At 48.8% G+C, this 15,231-nt stretch overlaps 1 protein-coding gene across 1 annotated transcript in view; it reads right to left on the minus strand.

Moving 5' to 3' along the window:
- NFATC2 (nuclear factor of activated T-cells, cytoplasmic, calcineurin-dependent 2) overlaps positions 1 to 15,231 on the minus strand; it is a 144,060-nt gene that overhangs the window by 114,804 nt on the left and 14,025 nt on the right. The window contains 3 exon segments of the mRNA XM_010835127.1: positions 4,191 to 4,325; positions 4,327 to 4,363; positions 8,485 to 9,493. Of these exon segments, the coding sequence (XP_010833429.1) occupies positions 4,191 to 4,325; positions 4,327 to 4,363; positions 8,485 to 9,493 (1,181 nt within the window).

Raw genomic sequence — 15,231 nt, forward strand, 5'->3', positions numbered from 1 at the left:
GTGCAGCCAAAAAAAAGAAGAAAAAAGATGGATCCTGGGGAGCTGCTGGAAGGAGAAGCGTGAATGCCAGGCACGGCGTAGAGGACACCTTCAGAACTGCATCTGCAGTCTACTTCCTTTTCTGGAACTTTCCATGGCCCCAGCCCTTGATGAATGGGTGAGCAGAGCCTTGCACTGCACATGGTCTGACCTATCTGGCCAAGCTAACTGGACAGTGGGTGGCACCCTTCCTAATCAGAGCCAATTAGGATCTCCCTAAAGGTCAGGATTTGGACTCCAACGAGCTGGTGAGGGACTAAAATTAAGACAGCATAGAAAATCTGACAGGCAGGAGGTGCGGGCATCTTTCCACCAGGTCTTCTCTGTCTGGTGAGAACGAGGAGGCAGGGAAAGTTGGTCTGCAGAGAGATGTGGAAGATGAGAAAAGCTGTCTAGCAGGCAAAGCCAGACACCAGAGTCCAAATTCTAAGTCCACCATTTGAGAGCTATGACCTTGAGTAAGGTCCTTGACATCTCCTTGACCTAACTGTAACTACTTCCTTGGGCTTTTCTGAGGATTAAATAAATTTAGCTTAATACAGATCTCACTTGCAAAGGGTCTGACATGAGATAAGTGCTCGCTAAGTGTTAACTATTATTTGCATCATCTTGCTAAACTGTGAGTTCATGGGGGTGAGGGTTTCTGGCTGTTTCGTTCATACCATATCCCAGAATCTACAACCATGCCTGGAACAGAGCAGTGCTCCACAAAGGGTTGCTGAATAACCAGAGAGCAAAGACACCACGCAGCCCCTCGAGGACAGACACCGTGGGCACAGCCCCCCAGCTCTTCTTGTTTCTTCCCTGCTTTGCCTGCGCCAGGATGAAAGCCAAATCCTCCCTACTGGTTGACCAGGCCACCCACGCCCTCCCCCGGCCCTTCACAGTCCAGTTACGTTGGCTCCTCAAGTTCCTCTGCCGTAGTTTGCTTCCTTCTGCCCCCGGGCATTTGCACCTACTGTTCCCACCACGCATCCTCAGCCCTGGTCTCGTCGTCAAAGAAATCTTACCAGGGAAACCTTCCCCTGTCTACACTGACCTCCATCTTACACGCCCAGAGCCTCGTGCACGCTTCCTTCCTGCCACTCGCCACAGTTTGCAATGTTATTGTTTGTATGATTATTTAAGTTAGCAACTTTATACCCCCAGATTGTGAGCTCCATAGAGAAGAAGACCATAGCTTCTCTCTCAGTCTTTACTGAACCTCAGCATTAAGCAGATGGCAAAGGGCAGGTGCTCAGCAGATTCCTGCAGGACGTGTCTACCTGTTGACTGGATTGACTGAGCAGAGAAATAAATCTTGGACTCGTGACTACCAGCCCAAGTTCTTCTTGAGCTGAATCTCCTGACCTGATTATATGTAACTCCAGTAGGCTCCTCAAACACTCCCCCTTTGCTCACTGCCTTTCAATGAGTTTCTCTCTCGGTTACAACCAAAGGCTTTGACTCCAACATACCCTGCCACCACCTCCAGGCCAGGAGGTTCTCATCCTAGAGTAGATAAGCCTCACTTGATAACGATATGAAGATTTTCTTTTCTAAAAATCAATTTTCAAGCATGATGGAGCAAATAATATGAGACCAGCCCTACCATCATAATCTATAAAATATGACAACAGTTGGTAAGTCCACTGCTTTCAGGGCGGGGGGTTGGTTAGAAGAGAACAGGCACACGGATATTTGAGGCTGAGCCCCTTCGCCGTCCACCTGAAAATACCACAACACTGTTAATCGGCCACATTCCAATATAAAATAAAAAGTTAAAACAATGCTGAATATATTTGAGATCGGAGGTCATGAAAGGATAAAGACGGATGTGCCTTTTCAACCCAGGAAAAAATAAGCCAACTGCTTTCAGGCATTAGACAGCAGGCAGCATACGACTGTGCTCCGTGAGGGAAAGGAGACACGCGAGGTGAACCCATGTCCCCTGCAGCCCCCCGCCTGGGGACACTCTCCCTCCCGCATGCAGAGCGTGGAGTTCAAACAGAACACAGAGGTCCTGCTGAGCAAGGGGTGGGGGCAGGGTTCCGAGTCCCAGGCTGTGGAAGCAGCTAGATTCTGTGAGTAAAGCATCAGAGAGGGGGAAGGGGCTAGGGGGGTCCCCTAAGTCCGTGACCAAGGGCTGGGCTGAGTCGTCACAGGGGCAATGTGCAGGGTTTATCAGAAAGAGGCAGCTATAGGGTAAAAAGGGAAACAGAGAAGCTGGAGGTTCAGCGGAGCTGGAATATCAGAATTCTAGCCCATCAGAGAGGAGTGACCTCCCCAAAAGGCATCCGAAAAGACCAGGCCTTAAGAATGAGGTCATGCCTTGGAGTAAAGCCTACTTTGGACCCACCCTTACACAGTCTAAAACCAAGTCTGCGACACCCTGGCCGTCCAGAGGTGGAGAATCTGCCTTTCAACGAAGAAGACACAGGCTCCACCCCTGGTCTGGGCAGACCCCGCATGCCTTGGGGCAGTTAGCCCATCCCACAGCTGCTGAGCCCACACTCGAGAGCCCTGGAGCCCCAACTCCTGGGCCCTCACGCCTCACCTAATGCAACCCACACGCCAGGGAACCCACGCTCCGCCACAAGAGAAGCAACGAGACACCCGAGCACTGCAACTCGAGAGTAGCCTCCGCTCTCTGCAACTGGAGAAAAAAGCCTGCACGCAGCAACGAAGGCCCAGTGTAGCCAAAAATAGATAAATAAACAAAAATTTTAAGTAAAAATTTAAAACCAAGCCTCAATTAGATCCACAAAAGAAGGACTTTACTGGCTAACCCTATGAAGTTGAAGGGTATGGGGAACACCTCGGGCTTTGCACAGGTCCCCCGTAACAAAGAATAAAATCAAACCCATGAAAGTTCAAAGCGACTAGTCAGAAACTGAACTACCTTAAGAGGAAGACAATAAAACCAAGAGTCTCTACAATGCCCAGCGCACATCCCCGTCCCAGTATCAGCACACAGCCAGCAATTACTAGACGTGCAAAGAAAGAGGAAAACGTGCCGTGCGGTAAACGAAAAGCAATGAATAGAAACAAATCCACCCAAACTTGTGATGTTAGATTTAGGAAAAACAATTACCAGGGTTTAGAAGTTCCGACTAGTATCACTAAAGTCCTTAACCAGGTACACGCACTCAAAGCGATCTGTGGACATTTTAGGGCTTAAGGTCTGTATGTTTGGTTTTCGTCTGAATTGTGCTCATGTCACACAGCTTCAGCAGATGCTCAAGAATCTGCATTTTTAACAACTACTCTCAGAGGTTCTGATGCACCATCAGATTCTTATCATAGAATATTTTGATAAGTATTTTGCCTTCACTTTATACTTTGCCCTCACTTTATACTTTTAAATACTTTGCCTTCACTTTAAGGCAAATTAAAAAAAAAGTTAAATTAATTTAAATATATTAAAGGGCTGGTTAATTGAGTTAGCAGGTAAGCACCAGTCATCAGTTCCTGGTTAACCAGACTATACAATTAAGAATACTCTGATCATTTTGGAGGGAAAAAAAAAAATTCTCTACTTATTTTGAAAAAAATATCTGAGGTTAAATCAAAAGCCACAGACATAAAAGATAATGATTAAGGAAAAAACAGTAGGAAATGCTCTGGGTATAATGTAAAGAGAAAAAAAAAAGTACAAGCTACTGTAACATCAAGTATATAAATGTACAGTGATAGACACTGCCATGTCTGGGAATAGAAAACAAGCAACAGGAAACATCAAAAGGCTAAATATATATATATATATATTCTAGGTAGTTGGACTGTGTATAGTTTTAACTTTTTCCCACTTTTCAGTATGCTGATTTTCCTTAATGGACTCTCACCTAAAATTTAAGCACAAAATGATGGCTTCAGAAACCTTCAATCCAAACACCCCCACTAAAGCTACAGTAGTTTGTCAATCAGAAAGAGAAGGAAGAAGACAGAGCATGAATATCACTTCGATCCTTATCCAGCTCAGGAAGACTTTTTTCCTGGCTTCTGAGTGGCTTTTTTAGCGTCCGAAACTCAATCCGAGACTTCCCATCCCTTCGAGGAATAGGAAGCTGAGACACGCACCGCAGTCTAATAAGCACCAAACAGAAGCTCCGCAGCAGTGAGCGGCCCAGTGGCCCACGAGGACACGGGAGGAAGGGAACGCGAGTCCATACCTGAACGACAGGGTGGCCGCCCGTCGGGGCCTTGACAGCCCCGCGGCTGCCCTCCGTCTCGTAGTGCGCTCGGTGGTGTGGCTTGGGCTGCACCTCGATCCGCAGCTCGTAGGCGCCGGACTGGTGGGAGAGCGGCCCACTCGAGCGGAGGGAGGGAGGCGGTCACTGGGATGCTGGAAGGAAGAGCAGACAGAGTGGTCACGCGCGCAGTGAGACCCCCGGTGCCCCGTTCAATAAATGTAAACGGCCCCTTCCCTGAAAACCATCCACCCGCACCCGGTAAGGTGCAGCCTGCTGAGAGGCACACGTTCCTGAGACATGATCGGCGGGGCTCTTCACGAGGTGATCTTTCTCCTCCTCTGTTTTCTCTTCCATCTTGATGAAGACGGAATGACTGACATCGCAATTTCTGAAGCTCATTTCACGACATGTTAGTTCTAGCACGTTTCTAACTGCTGCATCTTCTTTTCCTCTGGGAATTTTGAAAAATATCACCTCCCACCTCTAAAGGATAGTCCTTACAGGATGGTTTGTTTTTTTTTTTCCCCCAAAGGAGTAAGTGTGGGACAAGGAACTGTCACAGAAATCAGGGGTCCCATGGGGTCACTAACCTGCCATGTGACTTTAAGTAAGCAACTTCAACTCTTACTCTCAGTCTCCTATAACCACAAATGGACTAGATGGCATCTGAAGTGTTTTCCCAGCTCTTATTTCTATGTCTGATTATCTCAATTAAAAATAAATTTAGGAAGAGGCCTTTCCCAGTCATAGTCATTACTTCTCGGGTCAAGTATAGAACATCTAACCACAGGGAGGTGTCCGGCTTTGGCATGGATGAGCCAAACCACTGAGATTCCCTACAGTTAAATAGGAATGAAGGTCAAGAGCATGACTGGAGTTACACACCCAAGCTCCAGTCCCAGCTCCATCTCCAAATACCTGTGTGACTTTGAGCAAATACCTCCATCTCCCTAGGCCTTAGCTTCCTCAACTATGAAGTGGAGACACTGAGATCACAGAAAGAGCTTAAGCCCAATAAATGCTCAGTAAATATCAGCTATAATTATTTTTCATGTAATGTATATTTCAAATAAATGTTACTTCCTGTTGACAATCTGTATTAATGGTATTGGTAGTGTCAGACAACCTGACTATATTATTAATGATATTGAAAGTTGTAAGATCTTTGAGGTCAAGCCATTAAGTTTAATTTTACTATAAAATCTCAACCCCATCCAGCACACACAACAGGTACTTGATGTGAGCTTGGAATTATGTCATTGAAGAGATAACTGAAGGCTTGACAGTCTATATCTAGAGCATGCACTCAGAGTCCCAGAGAATCTAAAAACATTTTCCCAAGATCACAGAGGAAGACACAGTCAAAGCTCCAATTTAAGCCTCTTGCTTCTTCCACACCTCTTCCTTATGTCTTATCTTACTAATTTATTTAAAATAGGTCCAAGGAAATATTTAATTCATGGAGTGAGTCTAGAGCAATGCCTGGTCTTCCACGAATATTCAGTGGGTGGGCGGATGAACAAATGGAAGGATAAATGAAAGACTGAACAAGCAGTTTTATTTCACGGAACCCTCGCGTGTTCAAAGTAGCTTTGAAGCTGCAAATGCATGAATTTGGGTCACTGTGTCCTGATTTTTCACATGTAGGAGGAAACATTAATCTAATCAGGATGGTCTTTCCTGCTAAGTCCAGAACTGCCAGAAGCTACTGGACTTAATTAAGCATTTGCAATGAGGCCAATTCTGTTCCTTCTCTCTTAGAGCAATTCCAAGGGGAGAGGGGAAAACCTCACACACTCCATCAGGGCTGCAGCTTAACCTGAACATACCACTCAACTCATCCTCACATCCTCACTATGCAAGCACATCTCTAGCCACTCTTTATAATGACATTGCCCCGTGAAGTTCCTCTAACCCTGAAATCTCAAGGTGTCCAAAGTGCCTTTATTTCTACCTTGGCTACAGTTCCAAGATGCCTTCAAGCTCTGCCTACAACCAAGGTGCCCTCTGTGTTATATATTCTTAGTCTCACATTCTCAATTTAAAATTGTTTAAAGTTAGCAAATTAAGGCTTATTGAAAAATCACTCCACCCCTGTATTAATCAAAAAATATAGTGAGTAGAAGATTCAATTCAATATCCCTAAGTACCAACTTCTAACTTTGTTTGCTTCTAGAACAACTGGAATACAATCTTAAGACTCAGACCACTGGAGTGAATCTGACATTCTGCACATGAACTTCAGCCCCTGTAGAGTTATCCACACTCCCTGAGATAAATATCATCATCAGACTTCTTTGAATGACCCATCCTTTCAATCTAATAGAAAACTCTTGGAAATGTCTCATGGGCTGGCACAGATTGGGCACTTGGTAGGGGCGGAAGGACTCTAACCCATCAGAACCTCTCAGATCAAGCCACGTAATAGAGAGGAAAGGGTTTCATATACAATCAAGTCTCAGATAAATGCCTCACAATCGTGTCTTACATTAATGTTCCTCCTCACTCCCAATCATGACACAAATCATGTTTTGGAGATCAATCCAGGAGTTGATTAGGAAGAACAAGGGGTCAGGAATCTCAAATTCTGGTTTCCAACTTGATCATGATCTAGCTGGGTACTGACAGGAGTGTTGCTTCACCCCTCTGAGCCCCGGTTTCTCAACCTGCACCAGCTGTTGTTCTTGATTGGCTCCAGGAAACTTGAGCCTCAGAGCTCTGTGGCCAGATGGCCTTTGAAATGACCGCACATTCTGCCCACAGTTGGGAGTAGCCCCTACACAGAGGCAGTCATTGAACCCTATGAAACCCAGAAACTCCTTTTCTCACGGGACACTGACTGACCTACGATGGCATGGTGTTCTCAGAACCTGCCCTGGAGGACACGTCAGACCAGAAGCTCCGTTCAGTCCACTTTGGTCTGGGGTGCAGGGGAGTAGGGGGATTTTGACAGTTAACATTTGAAAAAAAAAAAAAAAAAGACTTGCATTTGCTAAAAGCAAATGACACTTTAAAAACCACTGGAGTAATGGTAACAGCATAAGGCTTCGATTCTTGACCTGATAAAACAGCATCTGCTCCCAATTGCTATGCACCTCATTTTCCTTATCACTGAAATGAAGACAAATATATAAGCAAATCAGGTTTGGGGGAGAATTACCTGACATAATCCAGAGAGAGAGCGTGCTAGAAGCGTGCCTGGCACACAGCAAGCATCCTGGCATGCTGGTGACTACCATCGCCAGCATCGTCACTCTAACAGCTATTGGGAGCTCAGTCTCCTAGCAGCCAGCTCATCAACAAGGAAGCAACGAAGTGCTTCCTCTGCAGTGATAAGATTCCCCTGATAACAGTAACAGCTGTCTCTTTCACGAGCTCCTACTTCTGTAGGTTCTATGCTGAGTTTGATATGTATTCTCTCACCTAATCCTCAACAAGAATAAATGAGGTCCGTTCTGTTGTTATCCTCACCTCACAGGTAATGAAACCAGGCCCAGAGAGGTGCTCAATGAGAACGAAGATTCTGATTGATTAGCAATGTCCGCCTTGGGCATAGCATTGAAAAGGTGCTCAAGGACAGAGAACCCTGCATGACTAGTGATGCCTGACCTGGGCATAGCAGGATGGCAGCAACACTCATGCCCAGGATCACACAGCCTGTGAGGGGTAGAGCCAGGACTCAGGTCCAGACTGGGAGACCCCAAGTCTGCACACTGCAGTTTGCCAAGATTTGAAGCTCCTTGAAGATTCTGGCTCCCACATTTTCAGAGGGCCTCTATATCACTGACTGCGATATTGAAACACACAGTAGATGCCTACCAACTTCAGTTCTTATTGTAGAAAGATAGTAAATTCCATGTGTTGAGGCTACCTTTGTGCTTACTAGCATGTCAGCTCCACGAAGGCAGAATCTCTTTCCATTTTGTTCACCCTTTTCTCCCCAACACCTGTTGCTAGTGCCTGGCACACAGTGGGTGTTTGATATACACTTGTTAAATAAGTGAATGAATGAACACGCCAGGCGCCTTAGGAGCAGTCACAGGCACCCTGGGACCATCCAGGAAGTCAGGTACACTTACACCCACTTTAGAGACGGGAACACTGCCACTCAGAGATTCTTTTCCCCAGAGAATTTCGAGATCTGGCAGCCAAGAACAGAGAGAGAGCTAGAATTGAAAATCAGCCCAGCCCACCCTCAGTCCCATGCTCATCACCAGAAAACCTCCTCTTAAAACCGGACCGCGGAGTAAATCCCTTCCAAAGCTGGACTCACCTGCAGATAGGAATGGCCGGCACCAGCTGCTTGGGCCAGGTGGGCGGCACCAGCAAGATGGATTCGGGGGCCGAGTTCCGCCTCTCCTCCTGCTCGCAGGGGCCCAGGAACTCCACGGCCGGGTAGAGGTGGCGCGGCAGGCCAGCCTTGGGCGGGGCGGCGGACACTGGCGACGGGTCGGGGCTGGTCTTCCACATCTTAGGGGGGATCCCACAGGGCGAGTCGCCGGCGAGGCTGTTCAAGGCATCCATGAGGGCGGCAGGGCCGGCCGAGGGGGGGTACCCGGCGGGGGCGCCGTCGTCCCGGGGCTGCGGTGAGGGGCTCCGCGAGCGCTGGGGTGAGGCTGCGGGCAGCGGGGCAACCGAGGCCCCGGCGCACGAATGCCGCCGCTTGGTACCAGGCGACGAGGAGCGGGAGGCCGGACGGGGCACGGGCGAGTGGCGGCCCAGGCAGCTGTCCTCAGCGAGGCCGGTTCGAGGTGACATTATTGGCGAGGTTCTGGGGGAATAATGAGCAGGGATGTTTTGAAACTGGGGACACAGGTCGTCGGGCCCGCCGTTGTTGGGCGAGACGCAGGGCGAGGTGTAGGGGGAGAAGGTGTCGGAAATGAAGCTGGCAGAGGAGCCGCTGCTAGCGGGGCTCAAGCAAAGCGGCTCGCGGTACCCCTCGAAGCCGGGCACGGGCAGCGTGAACCTCGGGCTGGCCGCCACCCCCGGCGGGGGCGGCTGCTCGCCCAGGAGGCCAGTGTCTCTCACGCGGAAGGGCCCCCCTGCCTGTATCAGTTCGTGGGATGGAGTGATCTCGATCCGAGGGCTCAGGCCCGAAGCCCCCGGTGGCTTGGCCGGGCTCAGAAAGTTCTGGGGCCCCACCCTATCCGGCTCTCGCAGCCGGCCGGGGGGCTCGCCAGAGAGACTGGCCAGGGGGCTGTATGGCTTGAGGCCATAGTCCAGGACATCATCGGGGTAGAGTCCGGAGGGTGGGCTGGCCACCTTATGTGCACTCGGTTCCTCTGGAAAGAGAAGGAGGGAAGGAGGGGTCTTTTTAAGCCTCTAAAACACAAGTCCTGATGCACAACAATCACAGGTTGGGTTTTGCCTCCTGTTTTCTTTTTTTTTAATCCCCACTGCGCCAAACCCCAAAGCTAGAACCTCCTTTTCTCACAGAAGGAAATTGAGGTGACTTGATCCCAGATTCCCTGAACAGAGACCAAAGCGGGGAGGATTTAGCACAGGAGCACAGCTGGCCCGAGCCATGCAGCCTCAGCCAGAGACCTGGAAGGCTGGCCGCCCGAAGGCTTCCAAACTTCTGTCCCTTAGAGGAGGTGCCCTTTTATTTCACAATTCGGTTCACACCATCATACTCACTGGCAACTAAACAAAAGCTTCCCCGAACAATACTTACCCCATGTACTCTTATCTATCCTCCTGTCTGGGGTTACTTTGTTTAAATGCTGGTCATAACTCATTAAACAGATTTCCTGTCCCATCGGGGGGGTCCTGACCCACAGTTCGAAAAACACCGACCGAGGCCATCTGATCATCCTACCCTTGTGATACAGTGACAGGAATGCAAGGGGGTGGCCACACCAGCTCTGGAGGCCGTGGAGCCCTCTCCAGGCTCAAATCCTAGATGTTTGTGCCCACGTGTAAAAAGCGGCTTCATTTCCAGCCCAGACTCACAAGCCGTGTCTCATCTCATGCCATTTTACAGATGAGGAAACTGAGGTCCAGGGAGGGGAAGGGAGTCACCCAAATACAGAACGAACAGGACTGGAAATTCCACAGATGAGCTAGCTATTCGGCCCCCAAAAGACAGCCATAACTACAGAGCTCCCAAACTAGTAAAATCAGTGGATACAAAGTGATTCGATTTTTTCTTTAATGGTGGCTGCCTAACTCAGGTTTCTGCTGCCATCTCGAAAGAAGCCAGGGCTGGAGGGTAAATTAGCGAGGGAACTACTGTTTGTTCCACCACCCCATCCTGCCCCTCCTTCAAGCTCCCAGAGTCAACGGAGACCCCACCACCACCACCACACACACACACCCTCTCTTGCTGCTCAGGGCAGCCTCTACTCTTCTCTCATGCCCTTAAGTCCAATCCATCAGCTAAGTCTGACTCCTCTATTAAAAGAGAAACAAATTAACTATCGTGCCGCCCCCTCCCACCACCCTCTCCCACTGAGCCAGTTGCTCCCTCCCTGGTCTCCCCATTTCTACACTCGCCCCCTCTGGTCTGCTCTCCAAGCAGCCGTCTATTGAAATGTCCACTGTAAAGTGAAATCCAGCTTAAAGGCTGTCCCCGAGATGTCCCCAGGCCAGCCCTCAGCACGGGCTGGCCCCAGCCTGTCTCCCCACCCACCTCTCCCCACTCTCCCCAGGCTCACCCAGCACCAGCCCTGCTGACTTTGTCCCCCATTCTTCAAGCAGCTCCTGCTGTGGAGTTCCCTCTCCCTGAACTCTCCCCAGCCTCCACCTGGCTGCTGCCCTTCACCCGCCTGCTCAGTCCGCAGCTCCTGTGACCGGCCCATCAAAAAGATCATTCCCAACCCCGTTTCCCAGCCACCTTTTCTCCACTAACCCGTTAGCAGCTCATGTCACATCAGATATCTGTTTAGAGAATCGCATCCTGCTAAGGGGCAGGCGAACTCCAGTCCATGGACGGAAGCTGGTTGTGTGTGTCCATAAAGCTTTATTGGAACAAAGCCGCCCCTTTGTTCACGCAGAGCCTGTGGCTGGCTTTTGCTCTGTAACAGCAGGATTGGTGGCTGTAACGGGGATGCCCCTCCTCCTCTGTGCCCGTTTTGGGCCGACCACCCTGGAGGAAGTGCTATCTGGTTTAGCTGAGCTCATCTTACAGGGTTCGGGTGGTGCCCCTCCTCAGGTGGGAGCCCAGAAATGACTTTCCATAGCTCCCGGGGTAAGGATAACCTCAACTAGGCCGGCCAGGCGGAGCCTCTGCCTGCCTCTCCAGCCTCTCCTCTCTGGACTCTGGCCACGCTGGCTGTTCTTCTCAAGAAGTGCCAAGCTCTTTTCTGCCTCAGGACCTTTGCACTTGCTGTTCCCTTGGCTCAACAGCTCCTTGCCCAACTCCATCCAGCCCTCTTTCTCTCGGTAACTAAGGCCGCTCCTTCAGTGGAGTTTTGCTAAAGTGTCACACACCCCCGAAAGTCTTTCTGGCCTTCTTGACGAGATCAGACCCCACGCACATGTCCCTGCTCTGCTCCACTGCACTCCTCACAATTCTAATTCAGTAATTCTCCAGTTACTTGTTTATATTTTCAGCCTCTCCCCAGCTCCCAGCCCCCACTGGACCCCTAACGCCTGGACAGGATCGCCCACAAAGCAGGCCCTCCAAAAATACTGTCAGTCTGCTGAATAAAGCACGAAATATTTAAACTGCTACTCAAAGATGCTAACATCCAAACCAAAAGGTAGACAGACAGAACCTCAAGAGGGGGTGATTGGGTAGTATCAAAACTCCAAACATGCACACTTGAAACCACGCAATGGCACTTTCAGAAATCTCTCCTGCAGGTACAGTCCTGTGTGCAATGTGATGTGTTTATAAGTTTAATTAGTCCAGCCCTGTTCTTAATCCCCCCAAACTGGAAGTAACCTTCTATCCATTGGCTGGGGATGGGTTAAATTCTGTCATTCATACAGAGAGATATAATGCAGCTATAAAAGGGTGGAAAAGGTTCCTTTTGCATTGATATATAATAACCACCAGATAGTGTTATGGCACCCCACTCCAGTGCTCTTGCCTGGAAGATCCCATGGACGGAGGAGCCTGGTGGGCTGCAGTCCATGGGGTTGCTGGGGGTCAGACACGACTCAGCGACTTCACTTTCACTTTTCACTTTCATGCATTGGAGAAGGAAATGGCAACCCACTCCAGTGTTCTTGCCTGGAGAATCCCAGGGACGGGGGAGCCTGGAGGGCTGCCGTCTGTGGGGTCGCACAGAGTCGGACACGACTGAAGTGACTTAGTAGCAGCAGCAGTGTTAAAGATGCACACAGTATGCATAAGACAGAAACAGAGGGGGAGTGTGTACACACACACACACACACACGCACAATGCTGATGGGTGCGTAGGGTTTTCTCTGCAAGTCTCAGGTAACAGGGACCTCCTCCAAGGAGAAGAACTAAGTATTAATAACGAGGACCAGAGGCAGAAAGGAGAGTCCGATTTCTGTATTATGTTGAGAGTAGAAATACAATTTTCAAAAGACATGTTTTTATTTTATTTCGTTCCAAGGGGAGCAGGGTGACATGAGATGGTCTCGAGTAGTGACACCTGGTTTGGAAAGCAGGGGCCTGAGTTCCAGTCCTTGTCTGCCACTGACTAGCCATGTGACCTTGGAAAAGTCCCCCACCATCTCTAGGTCTCGACCTCCTCGTTTGGAACAGGACAATATTAAACCCAGTCTGTCTCCTTGGCTGCTTCACGCTCTGAAATCTTTTCATTGTTTCTAGCTAGAGTCTGTAGGGTCTAAGGTTCTCGTAAAGCTGCACTTCATTATCAACTTGCATTTGGGCCTGCAAACACACACACACACACACACACACACACACCCTTCCTGAGGGGTAAGAGAGCATAGATTTTTAATCTAGGAGGAGATCCAGGTCAAATCCATGTTTGACAACAGTCTGCAAAAGAAAACACAGAAAGCCTCTTAGCAAAAATTCCAGCCTTATCAGAAAAACCGAGCTACCTCTTAGCAGAAACACCCTCCTCGGGCTGATGTGAAAGTCACAGAAAACTTAAAAACACACATCCCTCACACTCTTGGGCAGCAATGAAAAACAGAAAGGCCAGTGTCTGCTGAGCAAAAGCACTTAAAGCATTTACATTGGTTTTAATTAATCCAAGCAGCAGAGTGTCTCTTTCTTTTCTCTCCCCAGGATTTTGAAAGTTTACGCACAAGCAAGGAATATGGGGGTAATTTATAATTATTTAATTCTCAGTTTCCTGGGCATTTGACAGTAATTCTCACAGACAAAAGGCTCATCGTTCAGCTATTTCTTTAAGTAGCTAGGGCTCTTCGCTGTGTCTCTGTAAACAGCTGCCACCCTTGCAGACAGCTCCCTTGCAGCCCGCGCCATGCCCACGCAGCCCTGGGCCAAGTTTGTTTCATGTCAGAAGCACCCGATTCTCTCAGAAGGGTTTCCAAAGAGCTTGCTTTTCTTACCACTTGCATGATCTTTGCTATATTCACGTACCACCAGTGAATATTATTTACTTAATATTTCTATTTAAATTCATTCGCATATGACTTTTTTTTTAAGGAAACTTTACACTGCTGCCACAAATGGAAAATCAGTGTCACCTCCATAAATAGAAGGGAGGGTAAAAATACAATCCAAATAAAAGTTACTAAATTCAAGCGAGACACTGTTGCTAGCCCAAGGCTCCCAGCCTCAGGCCCACTGTTTTTTCCTCCTCGATGCTCATTTTTTGTAAGTAAGGCATCATTTCTACATACGGATTTTGAGTGTAGAGTTCAATGAGTTTTGCCCAATGTTCCATGCACTGGTAGCCATCACCATAATCAAGATGTAGGACATTACCATGACCCCAGAAAGTCTACATTTTTTCCAAAGCTGGAAGTGGGAGGAGGAAATGGCAAACGTCAGGAAAGAAAGGCGTTAAAGATACACTGACACCTCACTCCTTCTAAGGAGATTAGAGGGAAGCAGCTTTGCCAAGAGGATGGCCCTCTTATGTAATGTGCCCATGGAGAGCATAAAACCACCCCACGTGCCGTGGGAGGCACCTGGCCCACACTCCACACATCAGTGTTCAGAAAGAGACAGAGGATGGAGCAGAGATGGGGGATTCAGAGGTTGTTGCTCTAGGTCCTCTGTGCCTCCATGCCTTTGCATGTGCTATTCCCATAGCTCAGAACACCCTTCCATACCTCCTGTCCTCACTTCTCCTAAGAAGCCACTATTTGTTCATTAAGATTTCACTTGGGCCACCTCCTCCTGAAAGCCCTCCCTGATTTTCCCTAGGCTGGCTCAGACACTAGACTCTGCAGTGTTGCCAGAACAGAGTCATGTAGGGAAGTCTATCAAGTTCAGATTCACTTCTCTGTCTCCCTACTAGACTGTGAGCTTTCTGAAGACAGGTTAAGGTCAATGATAATAACAGTAATAAGAACAGCAGCAGCAGCAGCTAATTTATTGAGAATTTATATGGTAGGCTCTGATATAAGTACATTACAAGTAGTCCATTCCTTAATTCCCACAACCTATGAGATGGGCGCTGTTTACTCCCCTTTTACAGATAAGATAACTGAGGTTCAAACAGGTGAATTAACTTGCCTGAGGTCATGCAACTTGAACCCAGCAGACCTGAGACTAGGGATTCTCAACCTCAGGACTACTTACATTTAAGTGAAGTGAAAGTCTCTCAGTCGTGTCCGACTCTTTGCAACCCCATGGACTATACAATCCCTGGACTTCTCCAGGCTAGAATATTGACATTTGGGGCTAGAAAATTCCTTGCTGTGGAGGCTCTGGGATGTTTAGCAGCACACTGGCCTCCGCCCACCAGACGTCCGTAGCATCCCCAGTCCTTGCTCAGTTTGAACAAGCAGAAGCATCCCAGGCTTGCCAAACTTCTCCTGCCAGGCAGAATCGCCTCCAGCTGGGAACCCCTGCTCCAGGCCCGACTGCTCCGGGGCCTCCCCCCGGGGCCTGCACATGGCCAAGGCCCCAAACACTGCTGGGAACATCAGCCCA

This window comes from Bison bison, unplaced genomic scaffold (genome assembly GCF_000754665.1).
Source record: "Bison bison bison isolate TAMUID 2011002044 unplaced genomic scaffold, Bison_UMD1.0 scf7180017864038, whole genome shotgun sequence".
In the NCBI taxonomy this organism is placed as follows: domain Eukaryota; kingdom Metazoa; phylum Chordata; class Mammalia; order Artiodactyla; family Bovidae; genus Bison; species Bison bison.